Source organism: Lithobates pipiens, unplaced genomic scaffold (genome assembly GCF_037356315.1).
Source record: "Lithobates pipiens isolate NorthernLeopardFrog02 unplaced genomic scaffold, aLitPip1_a1.2 Scaffold_3, whole genome shotgun sequence".
NCBI lineage: Eukaryota > Metazoa > Chordata > Amphibia > Anura > Ranidae > Lithobates > Lithobates pipiens.
The window spans coordinates 20592557-20616455 of NW_027507790.1; the positions used below are offsets into that span (position 1 = coordinate 20592557).

The 23899-nt window shown below is 40.0% G+C and overlaps 1 protein-coding gene across 3 annotated transcripts in view; it reads left to right on the top strand.

Annotated features, from left to right (window-relative positions):
* The window catches only part of MYO18B (myosin XVIIIB), an 861659-nt gene that overhangs the window by 558460 nt on the left and 279300 nt on the right, over positions 1 to 23899 (top strand). For all 3 annotated transcript variants that reach the window (XM_077461361.1, XM_077461362.1, XM_077461363.1), the window contains one exon: positions 11319 to 11471. In XM_077461361.1, the coding sequence (XP_077317487.1) occupies positions 11319 to 11471 (153 nt within the window). The remainder of the gene's footprint in view (positions 1 to 11318; positions 11472 to 23899) is intronic.

A 23899-nucleotide genomic window follows, 5' to 3' on the forward strand; every position in this document is an offset into this window, starting at 1 on the left:
GCAACGCAGCGCAGCGATCACTCGTCATCTGCCGCCGACATCGCTGGACCCTGGGACAGGTAAGTGTCAATTTATTAAAAGTCAGCAGCTGCAATATTAGTAGCTGCTGGCTTTTAATATTTTTTTTTTTAGGTGCAGAACCGATTTAAGCAGAATTTGAATGGCTTTCAGTAGTGGTGGGAAGTTCAAGGCAAATATTTGAGATCATTTAGGGGGATTTATGTTCCCAGGTACTTCAGGGCTGTGTTTGTCCACTTGAATTTAAAGCTAGCCTGGAGGTGTGTGGGTAGGGGTTATGGCAGACCTACAGGTATACCCATGGCTTTGGTCTTGTTGAAGTTAATATTCAAGTTTGAAAGGGATCTGTATGTTTGAAATTTGTGGAGGACATTCAGGAGAAAGATCATGGGGTTTGTGGTTGAGAACATCACGTCGTCCGCGTATGCGGAGATCTTCTGCTGGGAGTCTCCTATCACTACCCCCGTGATGTCTGGGTTTAGGCGTACCATGTGTAGGAATGGCTCCAATGAGAGGGCAAAAAGGAGTGGCAACAATGGGCATCGTTGACGCGTTCCATTTGAAATTATGAAGGGTTCGGATAGGACACCATTGGCTCGTACTCAGGCCGAGGGATCAGAATAAAGCGTGTTTATCCAGTTGAGCATGGTGTTGCCAAACCCCACGTGTTTCAACACGGAAGACATAAATTGCCAGTTCCCCCTGTCAAAGGCCTTCTCCACGTCCGTGCTAAGGAATACACAGGGGGTTTTAATCTTATTGGCAACGTGTAGGAGGTTCAGGAATTTAATTGTGTTGTCTCTTCCCTCACGAGTTGGGACAAATCCAACTTGATCCAGATGGATCAGAGATGGTAAATGGTGTTGAATTCTGGTTGCCAGGAGCTTTGCGAAGATTTTTAGATTGGTGTTGAGCAGTGAGATCGGTCTGTAGCTCCCGCAAGAGGCTGGATCCTTCCCTTCTTTGGGGTCACTGCTATATGCGCTGAGAGAGAGTCACAAGGGAATGTCATAGTGGGACCTAAGGAGTTGAAGAGTTTATGCATAAATTTCCCTAGGTAAGGTAACAGGGTTTTCTAGTATTGGGCAGTGAGCCCATCGGGCCTGGGGCTTTCCCTAATTTAGTGTTGCCTGTTGCGCTTTAGATCTCTTCTAGTGAGATAGGTTCGTCCATTGTTTCAGTAGGAAGTTTGGGCATTTGAGAGTTAGTTAAGTACCCTTCGACTTGGGTCTTTGTGGGGGATACTTTCTGAAGGTTATAAAGAGATGCATAGAACTTCTGAAATTCCTTCGCTATGTTTTGGGGAAGGGAAACCTTCTGCCCTGATTGTGACATTATGTGTGGTGCATAATTCGTGAGCACCTGTTCTCTCAGGGATCTGGCCAGAAGTTTACTGCATTTAATACCGGATTCATATGAGACCTTCCCGACAGACCTGTATCGTCGCTTTAGGTCTAAACTGTAGTAGGTCCGTAATTTTCTGGCATAGTAACAGGATTTCCGTCTCTATGGGGGGCATTTCGGCATGCTTACGTCGGGCTTCCAAAATGCTTAACTCTTTGAGGAGAGAAGTCATCTGTGAGGTGCGTTTCTTAATGTGAGATCCATGTTTAATGAGCACTCCTCGGATTACCGCTTCGTGGGTTTCCCACACACTACCTGGGTCACTGTCTGTTGTGCCATTGGTCTGGAAATAGCAGTCTATTTTCCTGACCATGTCTTTGAGAACTTCCTCATCTTGTAGGAGGCTTTCATTAAGTCTCCAAGTTCTTGTCCTGGAGATATAGGTATCAGTCAATCGGCCTTATCCTGGTAGGATTTCAGTGCAGTTATGCAGGATTTAATGGGCCAAATTGCAACTTTGATTGCTAACTAAGATGGGTTAGTGAATGTCTCCCACCTTATTCCCTAAATGAGTATCCTATTCCAAGAGCATTGTTTCACATGTAAAATGTGTCTTTTGTGCATGTCCTTTGAGGCTAAATATCTCACTGATTGTAAGCCTCTATGCCAGCAAAAATAGCCTAAAGTGTAAATCATGGGAAAAGGAAGCAGAAGCATAGTACAAGAACACTAAATTTCAAAAGAGCCAACTTTGCTAAACTGCACTCCATACTGCATGATGGGATCAAAGGCAAAAAAGTTTTTCCTGACGCATCTTCATGGCAGCACACGCTGGATTGTGACTTCGCCCCCACAACCTGAAAGAGAGACACCCCACTTTATTCTCTTTTTTTATCCTCACCTGGCAAGATTGGATGGATATCGCGCCTCTTACCAAATTTGCCCTCTTACTGCATTCACCCCAACAGGTTAAGCCTATCTTGGGTTGAAGTCTCTCCTGTATAGTCTCTAAAGGAGCTTTTATGGAGAAAACCCCAGTCTAGGGGTCTCAGGGAAACATTTTTCTGGCATTTACAAGCTTTAAAGAAGCTTAGATACTTTCAGTGGCTTCCTACCTTTTTCCAGCACAAAGATTTTATAAACATTACAAAGATTTTATAAACATTCCTTTTTTTCTTTTCCCCTAGCCATTCTGGGCTCTGTAGTTTCTCAGGCAGCAAAAATCTCTATCCAACATGGCAGCCGCATCCTCCGCTGTGTTCTGCGCATGCACAGGAGGAAGTGAGGTAACCAGGCAAGTCTTTCTTTCTTCAATGAAGCAACCAAGGAGAAATATTCAGAAGCAAGAGAGGTAACAGACCTCAGGGAGTCTGTGCAGGAGTCTATCCTCGAGACATCAGCCTCTGAAGTGGATAGGGCAGGACCAATCACATCATCCACAGCTCCCATTCCTTACACAGAACCAGAGTCATCTTCAGAAAATGAAGATCCGGAAATGTTGGCAGGTTTCAACTTTACCTTGGTTGAACCTTTTGCAAGATCAGTGAAAGAGGCCATAGGGTGGGAAGAAACGAAAGAAGTTCCACGTGTGAGAGATCAGATATGAGGTCCAACCTTAACTACAGACTTGCAAAACTGTATCCTTTAAAGGAGCCTAATGTAAATCCTCTGATCCACCAACTTTCAAGAAGCACGCCACCTTACCAATCGAGCATATAGTAACCTTCTGTGATGTACTGGACCGGAAGATTGATTTCGATTTGAAGAAAGCATACTTCACGGTAGGCCAGCAGTTGCTACAGCGGCAGTTGGTAGAGTAATTTCTGGATGGTCTGCCACTATAGAGAAGTCTCTACATGAGGGGGCCAACCAGGAGAAGATAATTAGCTCCCTTCAGGAACCGAAGCTGGCAGGCGATTTTGTCACAGAAGCTTCAGTGGATATCACCTTGTGGCTAAAACCATGAGTGGCAGACACGATATCAAAAATGAATTGGTACAAAATTCCATATGATGGAGTTAACCTTTTTGGATCAAAATTGGATTCAGCGATTTCAAAGGTGATGAGAGGGAAGTCAGGACTGATTCCTTCTGACAGGAGACCAAAACCACAGAAGGGTCCTTCCTATAGGTGCAATCTCCCAGAAAGGTACAGAGAGGCAAAGACATGTAGGCCAGAAAGAGAGTTTAAAATGAAACTGGAGAAACACAGACCACCCTGACGAGGGAACAACAGAAATATTTTTGAAGGTGCGCTCATCCTTCCTGTGCAAGTAGGAGCCACTCAAGGAGTTCATACAGTTTTGGATGGAGCACATTGAAGACACATGGACACTTTCCACAATAAAGTTTGGTCACAAGTGGAGATTCATAAACAGATTTCCCGGGAATCACTTTCAGCCAACCAGACTGCCATCATCACCAGATAAGAGAAGGGTGCTGCTCAAGTAGGTGGTAGAGCTAAAACAAAAGGGGGTAATCCTGGAGGTCCCAACACCCCAAAGAGGGAAGAGGTATAATTCCCCTCTATTCCTAGTAAAGAAGAAAACAGGGGATTTGCGCAGGGGATAGTGTTGAATATTCTTGAGCTCAGAGCAGCTTTTCAAGCCCTCCTAGCCTTTGGATCATCCTTGAAGGGGAAGAACATCTTAATTTGGATGGGCAACAAAGTGGTGGTGGCATACATTCAGACACAGGGAGGTACCAGAAGCAATACATTACTGGAGGAAGTTCGCCCTAACAGATCTGAGAGCTGTGTACGTTTCGGCAACACAGAACCTGCTGGCCAACTGTTTGAGCAGTGAGTTCCTGTCAAACAACAAATGGTCTCTGAACCACCAAGCCTTCAGTCTCCTGACCAAAACTTGGGGAATTCCAGATATCTATCTGGCAGCAACACCTACGAATGCCAAGTGCCAGAGATTGCTGTCGAGAGCAGCATACCCATCAGCTGAGGGAATAGACTGCCTTCTCCACCCATGAAACTTTCGACTAGGATACATATTTCCACTGACACAGAGAAGTTCCCCTCCAGGCTCAGGAGGTCATCAGCTTCAGTGATAGCAGTAATCCCTTTTTGCCCGAGAAGACCCTGGTTCATGACCCTTCTGCAACTCATTCTGGAAGATCCCCTACCTCTACTGGTAACTCAGGATCTGCTTTATAAAGGGCAGTTCCTTCGCCCGGCTCTGGAGAAACTGCACCTGATGGCATGGAGGTTGAGAGGAATAGGCTCCTTTAACAAGGTTTTTCTCAGTAGGTAGTATCAACATTACTTCAGGCTAGGAAATGTGCCATTAACACCACCTACGGTAGGATATGGGAAAGATTCTCATCTATGACTCCCACTATCCACAACCCACTATCACCAGAGGACATGCTTAAAGATCCGGCTTCCAAGAAGGCCAACGTTTCCAGCATGGGATTTTTCAGTAGCTCTGAACACACTTTCAAATTCCCCTTTTAATCCAACTGACTATCTCTCACTGTGGGACTTAACACTAAAACTAACCTTTCTCATCACCATTACCTCAGCCAAAAGAGTTTCGGAAATGCAAGCATTAATGATAACAGAACCCCACATGGTCTTTTACCCAGACAGGGGGGTAGTGAGACCTTCAGACTGCTTTAGTCCAAATCAGGACATCAATCGTCCGATCTTTACCAATGATCAGGGGGAACCACATGCCTTAGATATAAAATCCTCTATTAACAGTTAGCTGACGGCTACAGCCTCCTTTAGAAAAACAAACAATCTTTTGATAATTCCTCATGGGAACAAAAAAGAACACTTGACATCACCTTGCACTATCACATCATGGCTAGTCAAGTCCATCAGGAAGACTTATGCCATTCAAAAACTTACCAAAGGCACTAAACCTCATTCAACCAGAGCAGTGGCAACTTTATGGGCAGCATATTGCAGGGTTTCACCGGAGACAATGTGCAAGGCAGCAACCTGGTCATCCAGACATACATTCATGTTCCACTATAGGGTGGATTCGGCCCAATTATCAACGGTAAATTTCGGAAGATTGGTTATTCGGGCTAATTCTTCAGCTAAAAGTTAAATATTTCCTTTTTTTGCACCCACCCAACTGGCAAGTTATTTCCCAGTATGTGCTGCCATGATGCGTCAGAAAAATGGAAAATTGTATTCTCACTTTTCCATAATTTTCCTTTCCTGATGCATCTTCACGGCAGTACACAGCATTCTGCCCTTTTTAGATGATAGATACAGAGAATGAAGCGGAACGGTGAGTATACAAGTCTAAGTTTTTTCCATTCTCTGCATTAAGGTAAAAAACTGTTGAAAAGTTGCTCCGCCCGGCTCCCCTTTTACCTGAGCCCAATTGCGATCCAGCACTGTGCCCATCTGTAGTAGCTCCTCCCCCCTCCCTCTCTTCTCATAGAAGACTCAGGAGCAGCAAGAACCCTTGGTTCCTGTTGCTGTCAGTCAAATCCTGTGTGGAGGGAGTGAGGGGCAGAGCTTTCCTGCTCCATGTATGTCTATAGATGTACACCGTATGGCTTGGGATCAAGCAAGCTTGAGTTCCCCTATAGCAATTGGCTTGCTATGGGGCACTCAGAGAAGAGGAAATATTGTTGGTGGGGGACCACAGAAGAGAAGGTTTGGGGCTGCTCTGTGCAAAATTATTACACAGAGCAGGTAAGTATAACTGTTTGTAATCCATCAACTCTTTGCAATCAATTTAAATAATGCCACTAGCCAGTTTATTCCAATGAGCAACACATATAGAAGAATAAAAGTTAAACCAAGATGGCTAAATTCCAGCATAAATAAAGCATATTAAGTAGAAAAAAAGTCCTTTAAAAAAATTCAAGGCTGAGGGGTCGCCGTTGGCATTCCAACACTACAAAGAAAGCAAAAAGAAATGTAAGTTCACGATCAGGGCAGCTAAAATAGACCACGAGAGACACATAGCAAAGTAAAAGAAATCCTCCAAATTATTAATAAGTCACAGCATATTGGCCTATAAAAGATAATCGGGGAAGTTGGTTACAAGTCATATTCTGTATTGAATTGTTTTTTAACTTTACTGTCTGCCCTCATGTTGTAGAGCACCATGTAAACTGTTATCCTGTATAATAATAATAATATGAATAATTAGGTGTAACCAGCATGGGTTCATGAGAGATTATTCTTGCCAGACCAACCTGAATGGTCTGGAGTTGTAAGTTGGGTAACCCAAGGCTCTGTCCTGGGACCAATTATGTTTAATTTGTTTATAAAGGATATTGGTATAAATAGTTCTGTATCATGGTTTGTCGATGATACAATGCTAAGCAGGGTAATAACTTCCAGGCAAGATATTCATTCTTTACAAGAAGGCCTCAATAAAATAAAAGGGTGGGCTACTACATGGCAAATGAGGTTCAATATTGAACAATGTACAGTAATGTATTTGGGGTCTAAACATTTGAATGCAAGTTATTTGCTAGGGGGAATCAAGGATGGAAATGGATCTGGGAGTCCTAGTAGATCTCAGGCTTAGCAATAGCACACAATGCGAAGCTGCAGCAAGCAAGGCCAGCAGTCTTTTAGCATGCTCTAAAAAAGGGTATTTACTCAAGATAAGACTACCACTTTACAAAACTATGGTTACATAGGGGGTTGTTTACTAAAAGAAAATAGAAAACCCCTAGTAATGGGATTTTTAAGGCAACAAAAAATCAATGTGTTAAAAATGAAATTATTATACAAAAAATGTATATATAAACAATTCATGATTCATAGAATAATTCATAGAAACATACAATGCACAATTCTAGATGTTGAAAACATTTAAAGAAGTGATATTATCCACTTTAGAATCCAGGGACCCCCAGAACAGCTGGTGGTAACGGACAAGAAAGTGGTTAATCCAACGTGTTTCGATAGTAATTTTCAATACAATTTTCATCAGGGATATGATATCACTATTCAAATGAGTATCAAATGGCAGATATATTGCCCATGATGTCCAAACAGGAGAGCTGATCCTTACAAGCACAATGAAACCTGTTCCCCTAGTGTATCCTATACAGGAAGGCCGGATAAAATAAATCCAAGAAAGGGCGCTTAAATCTCAAATTTTCCGGGTACCTGTTTCCAAAAGCCCCAGTCTCCAAAAATAGTCACATAGTCACCGTACAAAAAGTCCCCCAGTTACATGCTCCTACAACTCTGCAGTATCATGGGAAATATATCTGCCATTTGATACTCATTTTAATAGTGATATAATATCCCTGATGAAGATTGTATTGATAATTACTATCGAAATGCATTTGATTAACCGCTTTCTTGTCCGTTACCACCAGCTGTTTATATATGATTTTTTTGTACAATAAATGAATTTTTAACACGTTGATTTTTTTTGTTGCCTTAAAAATCTCATTACTAGAGGTTTTCTTTTTTCCGATTTACACAAGGGATGATGGCAACCACATGAGTTATTCCTTTTTCAAAAAGGTACTAAAAGAAAATCCACTTGCACTGCAATTGCCTTTCGAAGTAAAGTCACTGTAGATCCGAGTGGGACATGCAAGGAAAATAAAAAACTGCATTTTAACTTGCACATGATTGGATGATAAAAACAGGAGAGCTTCCACTAATTTCAGCTCTACCCCTTAGATTTAGAGCGACTGCACTTCCAAGTGCACTTGCAGTGCAAAGTGGATTTGCCTTTCGTAAATAACCCCCAAAAACATAAAATAGTAACATAGGTTGAAAAAAGACAAGTCTATATGTTTCAGGCACATCTCGAGTATGCTGTCCAGATCTGTTACAAAAGCATAAGGGGGATGCATTCGGATAGAATTTAGCTATCCGCAAGGGAACCATATACCAAAACTCCATTAGGGTCCATTGTTATTCTAAATCAGTTTCCCATTCTCACGTGAAAAGCATTTTAGATTCAGACCTAGCAAGTGCTAAATCACTGTTATCCCCCCGCCCCCCCCCCCCCCCCATGGCCTGACCACACCATAGTTCGTATTCTGTGATGGATAGAGGTTTGTGACTGGGGAACCCTAGGGATCTGATAAAATGGGATATTTGTTGGAGTCTAAACCTTTCCATCCCTGGCATATCAGGTAAGAGGGCCTGTTGGGTTTACAAAGGGACCAATCCTATAAGGCCCCTTATCTACCCACCATTGGAAGCTCCATGATCAGAAAAACAAAATCACTGACACATAAACATGGCAGTAAATGCCCCCCTCGATTATCACTGGAGCTTATGGAACTTATGGGTGAAAAACTCTTAAAGTTTACTGTACATTATATAATGATATGACAATTATTAGTGTCACGTAGATCAATAAAATCTGATATAATATGACTGGTTAGACTAAAACTGATACCGACATACTGCTTTAATATTGTAATGTTTCTTGTTTTATTTGTTTTATTCTGTTATATTTTCTTTTACTACAAGCCTCTATACTAGTGCCTCACACTTGCAATATTATTCACATGCTCCCCTTTTAACGTTTACTATGCATTTAACTATAATGAAGACATGTTCTGGTTTTTGTCGTTTATCGCCTGTACACCTCTCTAGGGTACACTTGATTGTCAGTTTGCTTGTAAATCTGTTGTATTTACATTGTTGTATACTCTTAATACTAATAAAAAACGAATGAAAAGAAAAACAAAATCACACTAGTTTAATTAAATTGCAAAGGTAGAAGGTACACTTTGGCAACAGATCTTGTCCCAGAACTGTCTGAAAAGGTTGCAGGGTGCTCATAGGCATATCATGTGTATAGACAGCTAAAACTCAATTCAAGATAGAAAGTAATTGGGATTTTTGTGATACAAACTATTGAAGAAATAAACTAATTCCAGTTACGCACATTCTTATGGTTTATCTCAACCTAAGGTCACCATTAAAAATTTCCACCTAAAACCTTTTTTTACTGTGATCTTATCTGATTATTTCCTACAGATTCCATGATGTACTGTATTTACTGCAAAACAGACTGCTCCATGTGTTAAATCCATGATTTGTTCAATTCTCTAAATATTTAAATATATAAATATATACGTTTATGAAAAGCAGATACATATTATGATTGAAACAGTAATATCTGCAGCTGGATCAATAAAGAAATTTCCCCTTTTTGCATTTTGATTACCCACAGTTCAGAGAAAGGCTAGTCAATTCAGTTTCAACTTTCAGAATGTAAATCCTTTATTTAACATAAAATGGCAGTGACATTGCACAGTCTGTAGGTTAATCTGAAAATCCCAAGGTTCGTCTCCAAAAAATGTTCACCAACAGATTCAAAGTGCCGACTTCTAACAAAAAGGCAGAAGGTAATACAATGTCACTTACTGCAGTTATATTCTGTTCAGATACTGATGTCATAGCAGTCAAGCAGATGGAGTAAAGGGACATAAAATATGTCCATCATGTTACAGAATGAAGGTAGATAATTATCTTTATAGTCATCTGCGATATCTGTCTTAAGACACAAGTAGAACAAAACACCTCCTAATTCCTAAACATTTCAGATGGAAGGGAAAAACACTTACTGGGGTATTTATAAATGTTTTGCTAGAGTAAGTTTTGCTTATTATATATTTATTATATATTATAATGTTATATATTATATAATGAAGGCACTTAGCAAATGGTAATTCCCTATACACTGTCAGAATAATCTTCTGTTATCTTCAGTGAAGAGCAGTTTGATATTTAAAAGTAAACTTGTACTGAGAGAAATATACAGATTGCTAATGCCGACTTTCTTCTGAAATTGCTAGGCTGCAATACTTAAGCTCCATCTCAGGGGCAAAAATGAACTCACCCCCCCCCCCCCCATTTGCTTTATGCTTTTTTAACTACCTGTTGAAGCAGTATTTTACTTATCTAAGTCCGTTATTGAGGTCCCTCATTAGCACGGTTTCCAAGTGTAGGGGATCAGTCATTTCAGTGCTACAGATGTGTTCACGCTGGACAGACCCTGACAATCCACTCATGCTGACATGATCACCTGCAGTTAGGTAATTTAGGTGGGGAAAATGGGTGGGGGTAGGGGGTGTCAGAGGAGGAGCCTAGAATTCCACTTTAAAAGTCACTTATAACAAGCAGGTGCATTAGAAAGACACACTCCCCATCCTCTAGTTGATAATTCTTTGAATATATCATTAAAGGATAAGTTCACCTTTTGTAACATGTTACACCATGAATATGTTACATGTTACAGAAGCACTAGTCTCCACACCCACCCCTGTTTTGACTGCAAGCAGCGGATCTTGTCCCCCTGCTCGTTGTGACAATTTTTTAAAAACGTGGGTGTGTGAGGCTCTGCCTGCCTGGCCTCGTCCTTCATTCACAGTGTTCTGTGAATGGGAAAACTACAAGTACCGAAACCCTTTGCAGCTGCCAGCTTCCAGTTCTCAATGAACTACAAGGACACTGTTGAGCTTTCTCATGCTAGGTAGTTCATTGAATCTTCCTGTCATAATGTAAGTGCCTGCTCGTACGAGGTATAAGCAGACAACTTACACAGATGAACGCAAATTTTTTTAACCTGCAAAAAGGGTGTCCATCTATTATTTTTACAAAGTTGAACGCATCCTTTAAGGAGGGACTGAGTTGCAGTATGGTTAGGAAGTATTGATAGTCACTCTTTAAACAAGCTGTAAATCACTGTCTGGAGTTTAATTTGCACTGCAGAAGAGATCATGAAAACTTCAATAGGAAATTTTAGTTTGACAAAACTCATTTGCAGCTTTTGTATAAGTGATCAGTAAAAAAAGAGGGGCAATAGCTGATCCCAACAGAGTATTTTATACATGCTGGTTACATAGAATGAAGTAGGCATAAAAAAAGTAAAAAGGCACACGCACGTTTTTAGTTAATTGAGTGGTATCTTTAGCCACTACTGTTATGTTTTAATCCTGCACAATATTTAATAGTGTTGATCACTTGTGTTTGTACTTCAGATTGGACATCGAGACTTTGATGTGGAAAAGCGGCTCAGGAGAGATCTAAAGAGGACACATGCATTGCTGGCTGACCTGCAGCTCCTGCTGGCCACCATGGGAGATTCAGGACCACCCGTGGATCGTGGAGAGATAGAAAGAGTTCACATCCAGGTGAAAACTTCAAACAGAATAGCTCACTTTCAGTTAGTTACTTTGATTGAGCCAGACACCCGGCAGCCTGTGTCTCTACTGATGTCTTTGTCTCGACTTCCATGTGATAACTGTGATAATGTTGTATGTGTTATATTGTGCCAATAGACCATAATTATGTCAGGAATATGGGAACACATGATAGAGAGCAGTGCAGGGAACATTTATTATTTGTAGAAAAGATTATTTAAAAGTACTGTATGCCACTGGTACACCCTCTGGTAAAAGACATAAGGAAAGCACAAGCGTCAACATGACTACAGAACTGTAAGGTGACTATAAATACCTCCTTTGTTCTACAGTATGTTGGTAACCTGTTCCTTAAAGACACACTTCAGCCAGACATCAGCCAACATTTAAACCCACACGATCATGACATCTTCAGCAACAGTTGAATGTATGTTTTATAGTATAGTTGTGAGCAGGGATGGGTAAACAGTTCAGCCCGAGCATAAGTTTGGGCTGAACTTTGGTTGTTTGGATATTCAGTGAACACCGAACGATATGCAGTGTTCGGGGCAAATTCAAAAGTCGCCAGAACACCATTAAAGTCCATGGGACACTAACATGAAAAATCAAAAGTGCTAATTTGAAATTTTAATTATATGCAAGTTATTGTCATAAAAAGTGTTTAGGGACCTGGGTCTGGGGAAGACCCGTGGTGTCAGAGGGGGGCAGGGTAACCCGTTTATTTCGCCCTCAGATATATAACAGCTGTCACCCAGAAGAAGCATCACTTGGCAGGAGCCTCCCATGTAGGCAGAACTGTTGCTGCTTTTTTTTTTTGGTCTGTCGGGCGGCATTAATTTACATCTCTGGACATTTTTATTTTTTTATTTTTTTAATAAAGGACTTGTCCCAAGCTGTCTCTTGTCTTTTTTACCATTCTTGACACTTTCTTTTGTGAAATGGTAGGGGTACAATGTACCCGTTACCAATTCACATAGGGGGCTGGGATCTTGGGGTCCCCTTGATAAAGGGGGCTTCCAGATTCCAATAAGCCCCCCCGCCCGCATACCCCCACAACCACTGGGCAAGGGTTGTGGGGATGATGCCCTTGCCCCATCAACATGGGGACAAGATGCTTTGAGGTCAGACCCCAATGCACCCACCCCATGATGAGGGCATGTGGCCTGGCATGATTGAGGGGGTGGGGCGCTCTCTCACCCCCCTCTTTTCCTGTGGCCTGCCAGGTTGCATGCTCGGATAAGGGTCTGGTATGGATTTTGGGGGCCACCTATGCCATTTCTTTTTAATTTGGCACAGAGTTCCCCTTAAGTTCCATATCTGATCTGAAGGATTTTGGGGGGGCCCCCTCCCATTTTTATTTTTTTCCATTTTGGTCCAGGGTTCCGCTTAATATTCATACCAGACCCAAAGGGTTTGGTAATGAACTGGGGGGGAACCCATGCCCTTTTTTTCAATGAGTTTTATCTATATTGCAGAGACCCGAAAATTAATTACAGCCGCGATCAGTTTTAAATGACAATTTTTCCTTTAGAAATTTCATTTTTCTGTGGTATTGTTCTAAGCACAGGAAAATGCACCACTTTACAGACATACTATAGACACCCCCCAGGCATGATATATAAAGGAATATTTAATTTTTATTGTTTCACTTTATGCATCAAAAAAATCACTGCTCCCCAGCGAAACAAACACTAGCAAGAGCCTGGAGGTCTCCTTCATTGATGGTGGAAGAGGTAGTGAATAGAATGAATAATACTATGACTCAAGCCAAAATGGCAGCTCTTGAAACAGACATGGGGGATTATTTATGAAAAGTAAATCCACTTTGCACTGCAAGTGCACTTGAAAGTGCACTTGGAAGTGCAGTCGCTCTAAATCTAAGGGGTAGATCTGAAATGAGGGGAAGCTCTGCTGATTTTATCATCCAATCATGTGCAAGCTAAAATGCTGTTTTTTATTTTCCTTGCATATCCCCCCAGATCTACAGTGACTTTACTTCTAAGTGCACTTGCAGTACAAAGTGGATTTGCGTTTAGTAAATAAACCCCATGGCCACCAAATTTGAAAAAGTGTGGCATCCGTGGATAATAAATTATTTACCACAAACTTTTAACAAAGAAGTTCTACTACCATGGTAGCTGACCCATGTGGTCAGTGGATACATTATATGGACTCCAGTAGATATGGCGGCCTTCGACTCGACTCTGCGGACTCCTCTTCTTCTTTTACTAGTTTCTCCTTTTCTCATCACTCCTCTCTCTTCTACTTCTTCCTATTATGCTTCAAAGCTCAAACTTATTATAGAATTTTACTTATTTTATAAACTATACCAACCAATTGTATGTATTATTGATATCGTAGAAATTATAGTTTAATTTATAGTATATATTGTTCTGAATACATACCTCTGAGCTTCATTGCCTTTGTTAAATAATATGTACTGAATTTATGGTTGAATACTCTATTGTATGTATAATAAAATCTTTTGACAAGGAAAAAAAAATCACTGCTCCCAAAAAAACATCAGTTTAAAAAAAAATGGCATTGCTACATGTCCCCTGGGGCAGGACCTGGGTCTCCAAACAATTTTATGACAATAACTTGCATATATGCCTTTAAAATTAGCACTTTTGATTTTTCATGTTTGTGTCCTATACACTAGTGGTCATCAACCCTGTCCTCAGGGCCCACCAACAGGCCAGGTTTGCAAGATAACTGAAATACATCACAGGTGATATCATTTGCTGCTCAGTGATTTCAGTATTCTAGTCTGCATCTCCCCCAAGGTAATAAGTAAAACCTGGCCTGTTAGTGGGCCCCGAGGACAGGGTTGATGACCACTGCTATACACTTTAACGGTGTTCATGTGGGGGGGGGGGGGGGTGTTTGGCTCATGCTTAGTTGTGAGATAATCATCATATTAATGACTAGCTGCAGGCTAGTATGTTCTCCACTAACAGCACAAAATCACGGGACATTAGATTGCAGCCTCGTCAAGAATCTGACGGGATAGGATTATATAAAACAGATCAAGGGTGAATTGACATTAAAGTGTACTTTTTCCCATAAAATTGATAATAATTCTAACTTACAGTATTTGCAGTTTTTTTTCTATAAGAAAAATTCCTGCTCTGCTTTTACTTTTGAAAGTGTGACCCGCATATGGTCATGGTCACCCATGTCACTGGAACCTATGGAATGCCATAGGTGTACCCTCTACATTTGCTCCCCAACTCTGTACTGCAACCATACATGTAGAGTTCTGAGCGCCACACATATATTCATCATGAAAGTGATACAAAGAACTGCTGTCAATCACCGCTATGGAGAAAAGTGGCATGGTTTGTCATCTGTGTGTCCCTCTCATGCTGTCTGTGTGTGCAGCTCTTTTAAAAGTAATGCACAGGAGGATTTTTTTTTTTTTTTTTTTTACTTTAAATAACAAATGCATATAAGTTTAGTTATTATCTACTTTAATGTCACTTTAAGTAATTGTTTTGCCTTTACATTATTAGCAATGCTTGCTGAATAGTAAAAGCAAACACCTGACTTTTGTTGCCTTGAGTCAACACTATGCACATTTTAGCTCTGTTTGGTTTCCAAAGTGAAAAAGGTACCCAATACTTTCAGGTAAGCATATGGGTTATCCTCCCACATGACATGAAGATTCAAGCTGTGACTTGGAGCTTACACAGTGCTAATGATCCCAGGCAGCAGGACTGGAGCAGATGAGGAGCAAAGAAGATGGTAGGTGTATGCAGCAGGTCAGGTTAGCATTAAAGTGAACCTGTTACTTTGCCCTGAATGGGCAAAGTATGGGCTGACTTTAAGCTGATCACATTCCCTTGCATTTCTAAAAAGAAAAAAATAAGTCTCCCTTTCAACACACAAAATGAAATGTGCCAGAACATACTCTGCACTTCCAGACAGCTGGATCATTTTAAATTAAATATTATCAATGCTAACAGAATCATGAAGCACAATATATATATATATATATTGTGCTTCATGATTCTTTTAGCATTGGTAATATTTAAATATAAATATATATATATATATATATATATATATATATGTGTATATATATATTAATATTCATTATCTTTTACTGTTAAAAATCTTACAATGAAAGATGTATTTGGAAATTATATTTAAATCTGTCTTGCTGAGCCAAACAGAATTAGCTGTTATCTGATCTGCCAGGAGAGAGTATCCATGAGAATTGAGAAGATGCATTTACGAATGGGCTCTTTGCCATGTCCTGTTGTGTTAACTGTAATAAATATGCTCAATCTGCTACTGCACAGCTTGCCTCACTGTTCATAGCTTTCCATCCCACTTACAAACTGATCTGTGCCTCTGTGTTTAGATGGCATGTGTTCAGCTAAGGAGCTTACCATTGTGGCCACTGCAAAGATTACTATTGTCCAACACCAGCATAATCCTCCCAACTGTTGGCTTTGTTTAGCTCTAAAAATAAACACTCTTCAAACAATTTAGAATTAAGAGTAAGGCTAGCCATGCAAGGGCCAACTTCTCTGAGGATTTAGCAGAAGTTCCACAGGAAATTTTTATCAAAATGACTGTATGGGAAAGTAAAACAGTATTGTTGATTTACTAAAGGAATAAATGAATGTTCACTTAGTTAGTGAATAAGGAAAAGTTGAATTAACTGCAATCATCCAATGATGAACAAGTATAATTACAGTTTGTATTTCTTTTGAACTGGCACATGATTAATTATTCCAAGGTAGCAAATTTCACCTCATTCACTGAGATAAATGAACATTCACTTTGGTAGGTGAACATCCTCTACTTCATTATTAAATCAAATCCAATGATTTATATTTAGTACATTTCTGATGCATACAATTTAGTGGTCAGCTTCTAAGCATTGGTACTTAGAAGAACAGTAGGCTTTTATTAAAAAATGTGGTTTGTTCACTAAATTAATCCTTGTATTGATAACAGTTCTCGAGAGGTGGTATTTTCAAAGTGAGAGAAATTCACCATCAAACAGTTATCACAACAATAAGTGTCCCTAATAAACAATTTGCCCTCACCTCTTATTCTGGTGATAACTCTATAAAATTTTGATTTGCCAGCTCTACCTATTTCTGAGACGGGCAGTTGGAGAAATAATGGTTAAATCTCCCCCAGCAATAAAAACCTATCAGGTGGTAACCCTTCTTTATTCTATTGATAGGAAAACATAGCATTAATAGGAGAATTCATTTGTCATTTGGAACATAAATATTTTTAATCTGTAGTCAGAAATAAAGTCTACCTTCGACAACCTTCATGTGAGCTGCCATTGCTGAGCTTTCTTTGAAAATGTTATTTGCTTGGCTGTTATGCTGACCCAATAGCTTTAGTTGGTCATGGATTAAAAACAAGTATGCAGAATGGACAATGTGCATTTTCAGATCAGTAAAAGCAGCCCACATATTTTTATTGCATATTCTGTAAATGCACAAACGCCTGCAACCTCATAGCAAAAGGGCTGGAGAGCGTAAAGCAGGGGCTGGTATTAATGAGAGCTAAAGAAATGTAGGTGGGGGGTAGAATCTGTCATGGACATAAAAAAGATAAATAGATAGATAAATAGATAGATACAAAAGATAAATAGATAGATAGATAGATAGATAATAATAGGATTTTCTGTCTTGACTGGAATGCTGTGTAAATGTTTTAAAAACATACATATTCACACTAATGCCCCGTACACACGATCCGATTTTCCTACGAAAAATGTTTGATGGGAGCCTTTTGTTGGCCAACCGTGTGTAGGCTCCATCGGACCGTTTCCATTGGAATTTCCGTCGCACAAAATTTGAGATTTGGTTCTCAAATTTTCCAACAACAAAATCCGTTTGCGTAAATTCTGATCGTGTGTACTCAATTGCGACGCACAAAGTGCCACACATGCTCAGAATAAATTACGAGATGAAAGCGCTCGGTCTGGTAAAACTACATTTCATAATGGAGATAGCACATTTGTCACACTGCAATTTTTTAAATAGTTTAATGCAGCGCATTCTCTTCTTCTTTAGAATGCTAGAAGAATGAAGTTGTTTTGCTGCTCATATTCACAAACTGATTTCTTTATTATTTCTCGTGATCTCATGAATAATATTTTTTTTTCTCCATAATAATGTTTATAATTTTTTCCGTTTTTTTTTTATCAAGATCTACATTTTCTAGTGCTCTCCATAATAGTATTTCTTGTTTTCCTTGTCAAGTTACCACAACACCATTATTATCTTGTATTTTTTAACCTCAAGGAGATTGGTTGGTGTTGGTGTCCTTTGTTAATTTGACATTGAATTTTGCAAATGTACCTGCCTACTCACAAACTGTCCTTTTTGAAGTAAAACACATAGGCTAGTATTTATGAAAAATAAATAGCCATTTATTCTTGATCATAACAAAATAAAGAGGAAGGCAACCCTGGAGAAACTTCTAAAATTGGCAAAGCCTTTATACCCCAGGACACACATCAACTATTTGCCAGCCAAAATTGGTTGCCAGAGGAGTCCATATAATAGTGAGCACAATCCAGTCCAGGACTACAAGAGATCAGGAACAGCAGCAGATGACATATCTGTCCCCAGGCTGTGGTCATAAAACAGCCTGCATCTTTTGTCAGACCAGACTGAACCCAGGCCATCACTCTCTGGTCTTCCTTGCATGCTTCTTTGCAGGCTGTGGCTTTGGTGTTGGAATTGTGGCAGGAGGTGGAGGAGGAGGACCATGGTTCAACTCACAAACGTGGCTTTGGCTTGTGGGTCCCCTCAACCCCTTATTTAGGGCTTGCCAGATCACTTCCTCACATAAGAGGAATCGGTCCTCCTCCATTTCCAGCATTTTGTAGGCTGTCATGTAAGCATAGTCCTCTTGAAGATGGAGGGGTTTCTGAGAGCCGCAGTAGTCTTCAGAAATAGGCCAAGTGCTGCCTCCTCTAGGTTACTCCTCTTCCTGACACTTTTTTGTGGAAGGCCGAGGGGAGGGGCCTGGGATTCGGGCAGGCTAATGAGCCCGGCCACCTCCTGGCTGCCAGTTACCCCCGCCACCTCCTGTCTGCCACTTTCCACTGCCTCCTCCTGGCTGAGACTTTCCTGTGTATGAAAAGGGGGCATAGTTTTATTTTTTGGTTCATCAATCACACACAATTTTCAGCTCATGACTGTTGCAAATTGAATGTTAATAAATAGAAAAGACTATCATTCTGACCCCAGAATTTTTTAGTCTTGTCCCAAGTATTTGTGGCCACTACTGTCTATTGATATGTAAAACACTTTGTGAAATCAGAAATTAGTGATCAAAACTACCAAACATATATTTAACATCATTCATTTGGAAACCAGAAATATTTTGAAGAATGCTATACCTGACTCAAGCTGGGCTTCTTCACATGTTGCTGCCTGGAAGGCCCAGGTTGGTCGTCGGAAGCCTCAGCTGGTGGGAAGGAAGCCTTGAAGGAAGACTGGAGAGTGCTGGCCTGGGTTCCCTCTGGTCTGACAGAAAATGCAGTCTGTCATAGTGCTACAGCCTGGGTACATAAATGTCATCTTCTGCTTCTGATCTCAGGGAATCCTGGACGTTCTTGCACTCCCTATTATAAGTACTCCTCATGCCACCAATCTTGGATGTTAAATACTTGATGTCTGCCATGGAGATCAGCGGCTTCACAAATTCAAGCAGTTTCTCCAGCACTGCCTGCCTCTTTGTTGGATTATTATAAAATAGGTGGTTCACCTGCCAGGGCAGCTCCCTGAACATATCAATGAATATTCCTAGAAATTCCCTATCATTTAAGGGATCCATTTTCTCTGCAAGACATAACACAAGACAAACCCTAATGTCAGGCGAAACTCTCGTAATCTTGACCCAATATAGGCCTCAATCTCTAAGCAGTATAAGCCACTGATCGTCACTTCCATTTCTCTGTCCTCCGCTCACAGATCGTACGTACGATGCACGCATGTTCCGCTTTATATACACATGCGTGAAACTCCGCCCGCCTCTGAAGTTCTTTCTAGTCTATTCCCCGCCCCTTGTCTTTCGTCGCAGTGGGAGCGCACATGGCGGAAAGGCAACAGCTGCATGCAGAGGAGAGCAGCAAAGACGAAAGGCCGGATCCCCAAACCTCCCAATCTCGGAGGAGATTGAAGGCCTCAATTATGGCCTTTATAGAGATGATGGAGACCGTGGACATCTTCAAGAGGGCCGACTATGATGAGAAGTATGGACCGTACCCAAACCCAAATGTGAGAAAGGTCATGTCTAAAGTTGTGAAGAGTCTGAGCAGGATTTTTTTGGGTACAACGATCAAAGGATTAATTGAGGAAAAGATGGTCAGACCTCAAATTGAGGGAGCACGATCAATACAGAAAGATCAGGTAACTGCTTCAAAAAAGTAAGTATTTGTCCTGTGTTCCTATTATTATTATTACTTGCATGCTGATCCATGTGCTTTTCTTTACTGTTGTACAGTTTAAAATGGCAACTTTCATGGGCACAGTAATTGGTCATAGGAAACATCTTTCGCTTTCCCACTTATAAGATGTTTTTGGCAGATACAGGTTAACTACATTTGTTCAGGCCTATTTGTATTAAAATAAGTTTGTTGTCTAGATGGGTTTGTAACTAGAATGAAATGCAAACTTGAGTCAGTGTAAGGAGAGGACACTAAGCAGCTGTTTACACATCTGGACACAGGAGCACTAGTGTGGGACACCAGAATCAAACTTTTTAGGGTGTCCCACACAGGTGCTCCAGTGGATACTAGGGGTCTCTACATGTGTGATACGTTAACAAAAAAGGTAAGTATTCCAGCTTTAGAAAGGAAATAAAATGTTCTTCAGCTTGGAACTCTGCCAAAACAAACAATTATACGACACTTCCAAGCAATGTTTCATATTTCTATTTCTGCCCTCCAATATCTGTGTGCTAAGTATACCTATTTTTTATTCACATAGGAAAGAAAAGACTCGGGACATCTGAGGACACCAGGGACCCCCCACCTCCTAAAGAAGGGGAAATCACAAAACCACAAGCAGAGGATGAGGAGGGAGAGGTTTATGAAGTGGGTGAAATTGTCACCACAACAGGTTAGTGTCTGAGACCACAGCTTCAGATAAGAGATCTATGCCTGCATATTTCTAATACATGGTGTATTTTTTTTATCTTTTAAGTGATGTGGATGTTGTGCAAGAAGAATCTAATTTCACCAGTGAAAGTGCCCAGATCCTCATCGGGGAGAGAATGGGGTGCAATCATGATTTATAAAATATAAAGGAAAAATCAATGATGTTCAACAAAAAATTAAGAACATCATTGATGTTTTAGGTAGAATATAAAACACACAAAAATTGTACAGTATTATCGTGTATTTTAAAATGAATTTTGAAAGTATTTTAAAAGCTAAATTTTGAAGATGCACACAGTTTGTCAACATGCTATCTGCCATCACGGGATATCAATGTACGCGTTTTGTGGGTGCAACCCCTTCATTGCAACTCAATTAGGTGAGAAGAAGGGGTTGCACCTCCAAAACACATCCATTGATCCCCCATGATGGGAGCTAGCACATGTTGACATAAGGCATGGGATCAGGAGGGAAATCCCCAGTTAGAATCTCAATTTGTGTGCATCTTCAAAATTTTGCTTTTACAGGGGTGACATCACCCCATCTGATGAAGGCAATATCAACACAGTTTGGACATACTAATGACTGATATTGCCTTCACTTAACTTCACTTAAGTTCCTGAGTTGTGTATCTTATGCATTGAAACATGCTTGTTTACCCCCAAAAAAAGGATATTTACAATGTGAAAAAAAAAAATATACACCAAAGATCTTGGTTTGTTCCAAAACCCTTTTCTAATGAACATGTGAATGTGCTTTGAGTAAAATGTTTTCTAAAATGTTTTCTAACAATGTGTGACTTCTTCTTTCAACGCTATTTTTATATCAATTTTTGTCGTCAGTTGGTTTGGTTTTTACAGTGGCAACAGGGGTTATTTACTAAAGGCAAATCCATTTCTAACTACAAGTGCAGTTTCAGTGCAGTTTCAAGTGCACTTTTGCACTGCACTTGGAGTGAAAAGTGGAAATTCCTTTAGTAAATAACACCCACAGTGTTTTATAATTTGCCACAATCATGTCATTTTAATGACTCCACAAAATTCATTCATGGTGATGAAAATGATGAATATTTTTGTCAGTGATGCATTACATACATTAACAACAAAAACAAGGTGTGTGTAGCAGACCCACAATATAATAATAGTTCGCTGTAGAAGAGATTGTCACCTCATGTGTCAAATAAATTACATTTGCACTATTGAAGAAAATGTCCAAAAAGAAAAGCCTATTGGAGAACCTAGGAGATAGCTAAAAGATACCAAAGGCAGTAAATCAAAGGAAATCTTCTTTCAGTTTAAGTTAAAAAATTTAGGATAAAATGTTTCTTAAACAGTTTCTGGCATATCAATGGCCCCCCACCCGCAAAGTACTAGACATACTTCTGTCTTACTTTGCGGGCGCTTTGTGGGGGCAAGCCAGGACAACCAGCTTCAAGCGCCGTCAGGGTTTCTTGTTGAAGTCCAGCCTCAGGCCCAACTGAGGCCACATAGTTCATTGAATTTCTCCTTATATAGTTGTGTAGAATGCAGCATGCAAGGATTATATGGTTAGGTTTATATTCCACCATATCGATTGGCATAAGGAATCAAATCAAAAGCATTCTCCACCACTCTTTTGGCTCTGGCCAGACGGTAGATATAAACCCTCTGGTCCAGGGTGAGGGTCCTCATGGCTTCAAAACGGTCGGCTGGTCAGAACAAACTAACCGAAAGCGTAATAGAAATACAAACCTACATGCACATACTGAAGAGCAGTAATGATTCAAAAAGCAGGAGGCTGAAAAGTGCAAATCGTCTGTCACCAAACTTCTACTAACATGAGATTAGCGGAAGGAGCCCAAAGGGTGGCGCACTTGGTATTGAACTTCCTCTTTCTAGTCCCATCGTACATGTTTTATGTCACCGCGTTCTTGATGTTTGCAAATTCCGACCAACTTTGTGTTACTGTGTGTATGCAAGACAAGTTTGAGCCAACATACGTTGAAAAAAAACATTGATTTTGTTGTCGGAATGTGTGATCGCGTGTACGCGGGCATAAGGCTCATCAAATATTCAAGTGGAAACTGAGCTACAATATAATCTGTGTATGCCAAAATTAATTAATGTAAACAACTATATTATTATGCCTAATTTAAAGTTACCCTAAAGGTTAACTAATCATGTAATGAGCAGATGTCCTGCCATTTATACAGGTTTTGCATTGAACAAGCTTACATGATTTAATTTTTCACAATATGATAAGTGGCAGGTTTCAAAATGAAATGGTAAAAAATAATGTAACTGTGTTACGATTAGAAATAAATGTATATATGAATCATTACTATTCTGTTTGTGTTCTATTCTACAGCTTTTTAGTAAATGCTGCTGTAGATAATGTGAATACATAATGAGGGATGCTTACTTGTAGACTTGAGTTCCCTTTATACAGACATAAACATCTGGCAGATGGAAAATAGCGTTCAACAAAAATCCACATGGTTATTTACAAAGACTGAAAGCAGTATTAAACCCAAAAGCAAGCATGTATTATATTTCAGCTTAGTCTGTTGTTTTTCAAAAAGGACAAGCTCTCCAACAGATGTATCAGCTACAGGGATGAGACAAACCATTTACCATTTGCATGGATGCTTTCAATGATCAGCAATGATCAGCTTTTATTTATGAAAAACATTTATCCCAAAAGTAAGAAAACATTTTTTCTTAACTCATTATAACGTGTTAGCTGGAGTTTGGCTTCAATTTGTTAGTGTATTTAAATATGCTAATACATCTAACAATCCCCCCAGACTATCAATGCTGATGTTCAGTGGTGACTATATGCTCCTTTATCCTAAATGTAGTTACTGTAATACAGAAGGTGTGTTACTAATCAGGGGAAAAAAGCCTAAAAAACAAACAAACAAATATTTACCTGACCAGAATCTGCTGCAGCAGTGCCAATAAAACCTAGAAGCTGATTGGTTATAATATACAGCTGCATCAGATTATGTGTGCTTACGTTTTAGTAAACCATCCCCATTGTGGTAATTATATCTTTGTACATCTTCAAATATCCTTGGTTTGGAAAACGGTAGATTGCAAATAAAAACAGCCGATCTTCAATAACAAGACTACAGACGGAATGGTTACCTTATTTATTGGCGTATAACACACACTTTTTTCCCTCTTAAAATCAGTGGAGGAGCGAGCGCCATTAACATCTATACATAGCCGAGTATACTCGGCTATAATTGGCTAGTTCCGCTCACAGTCACGCTCAGTCCTGCCCT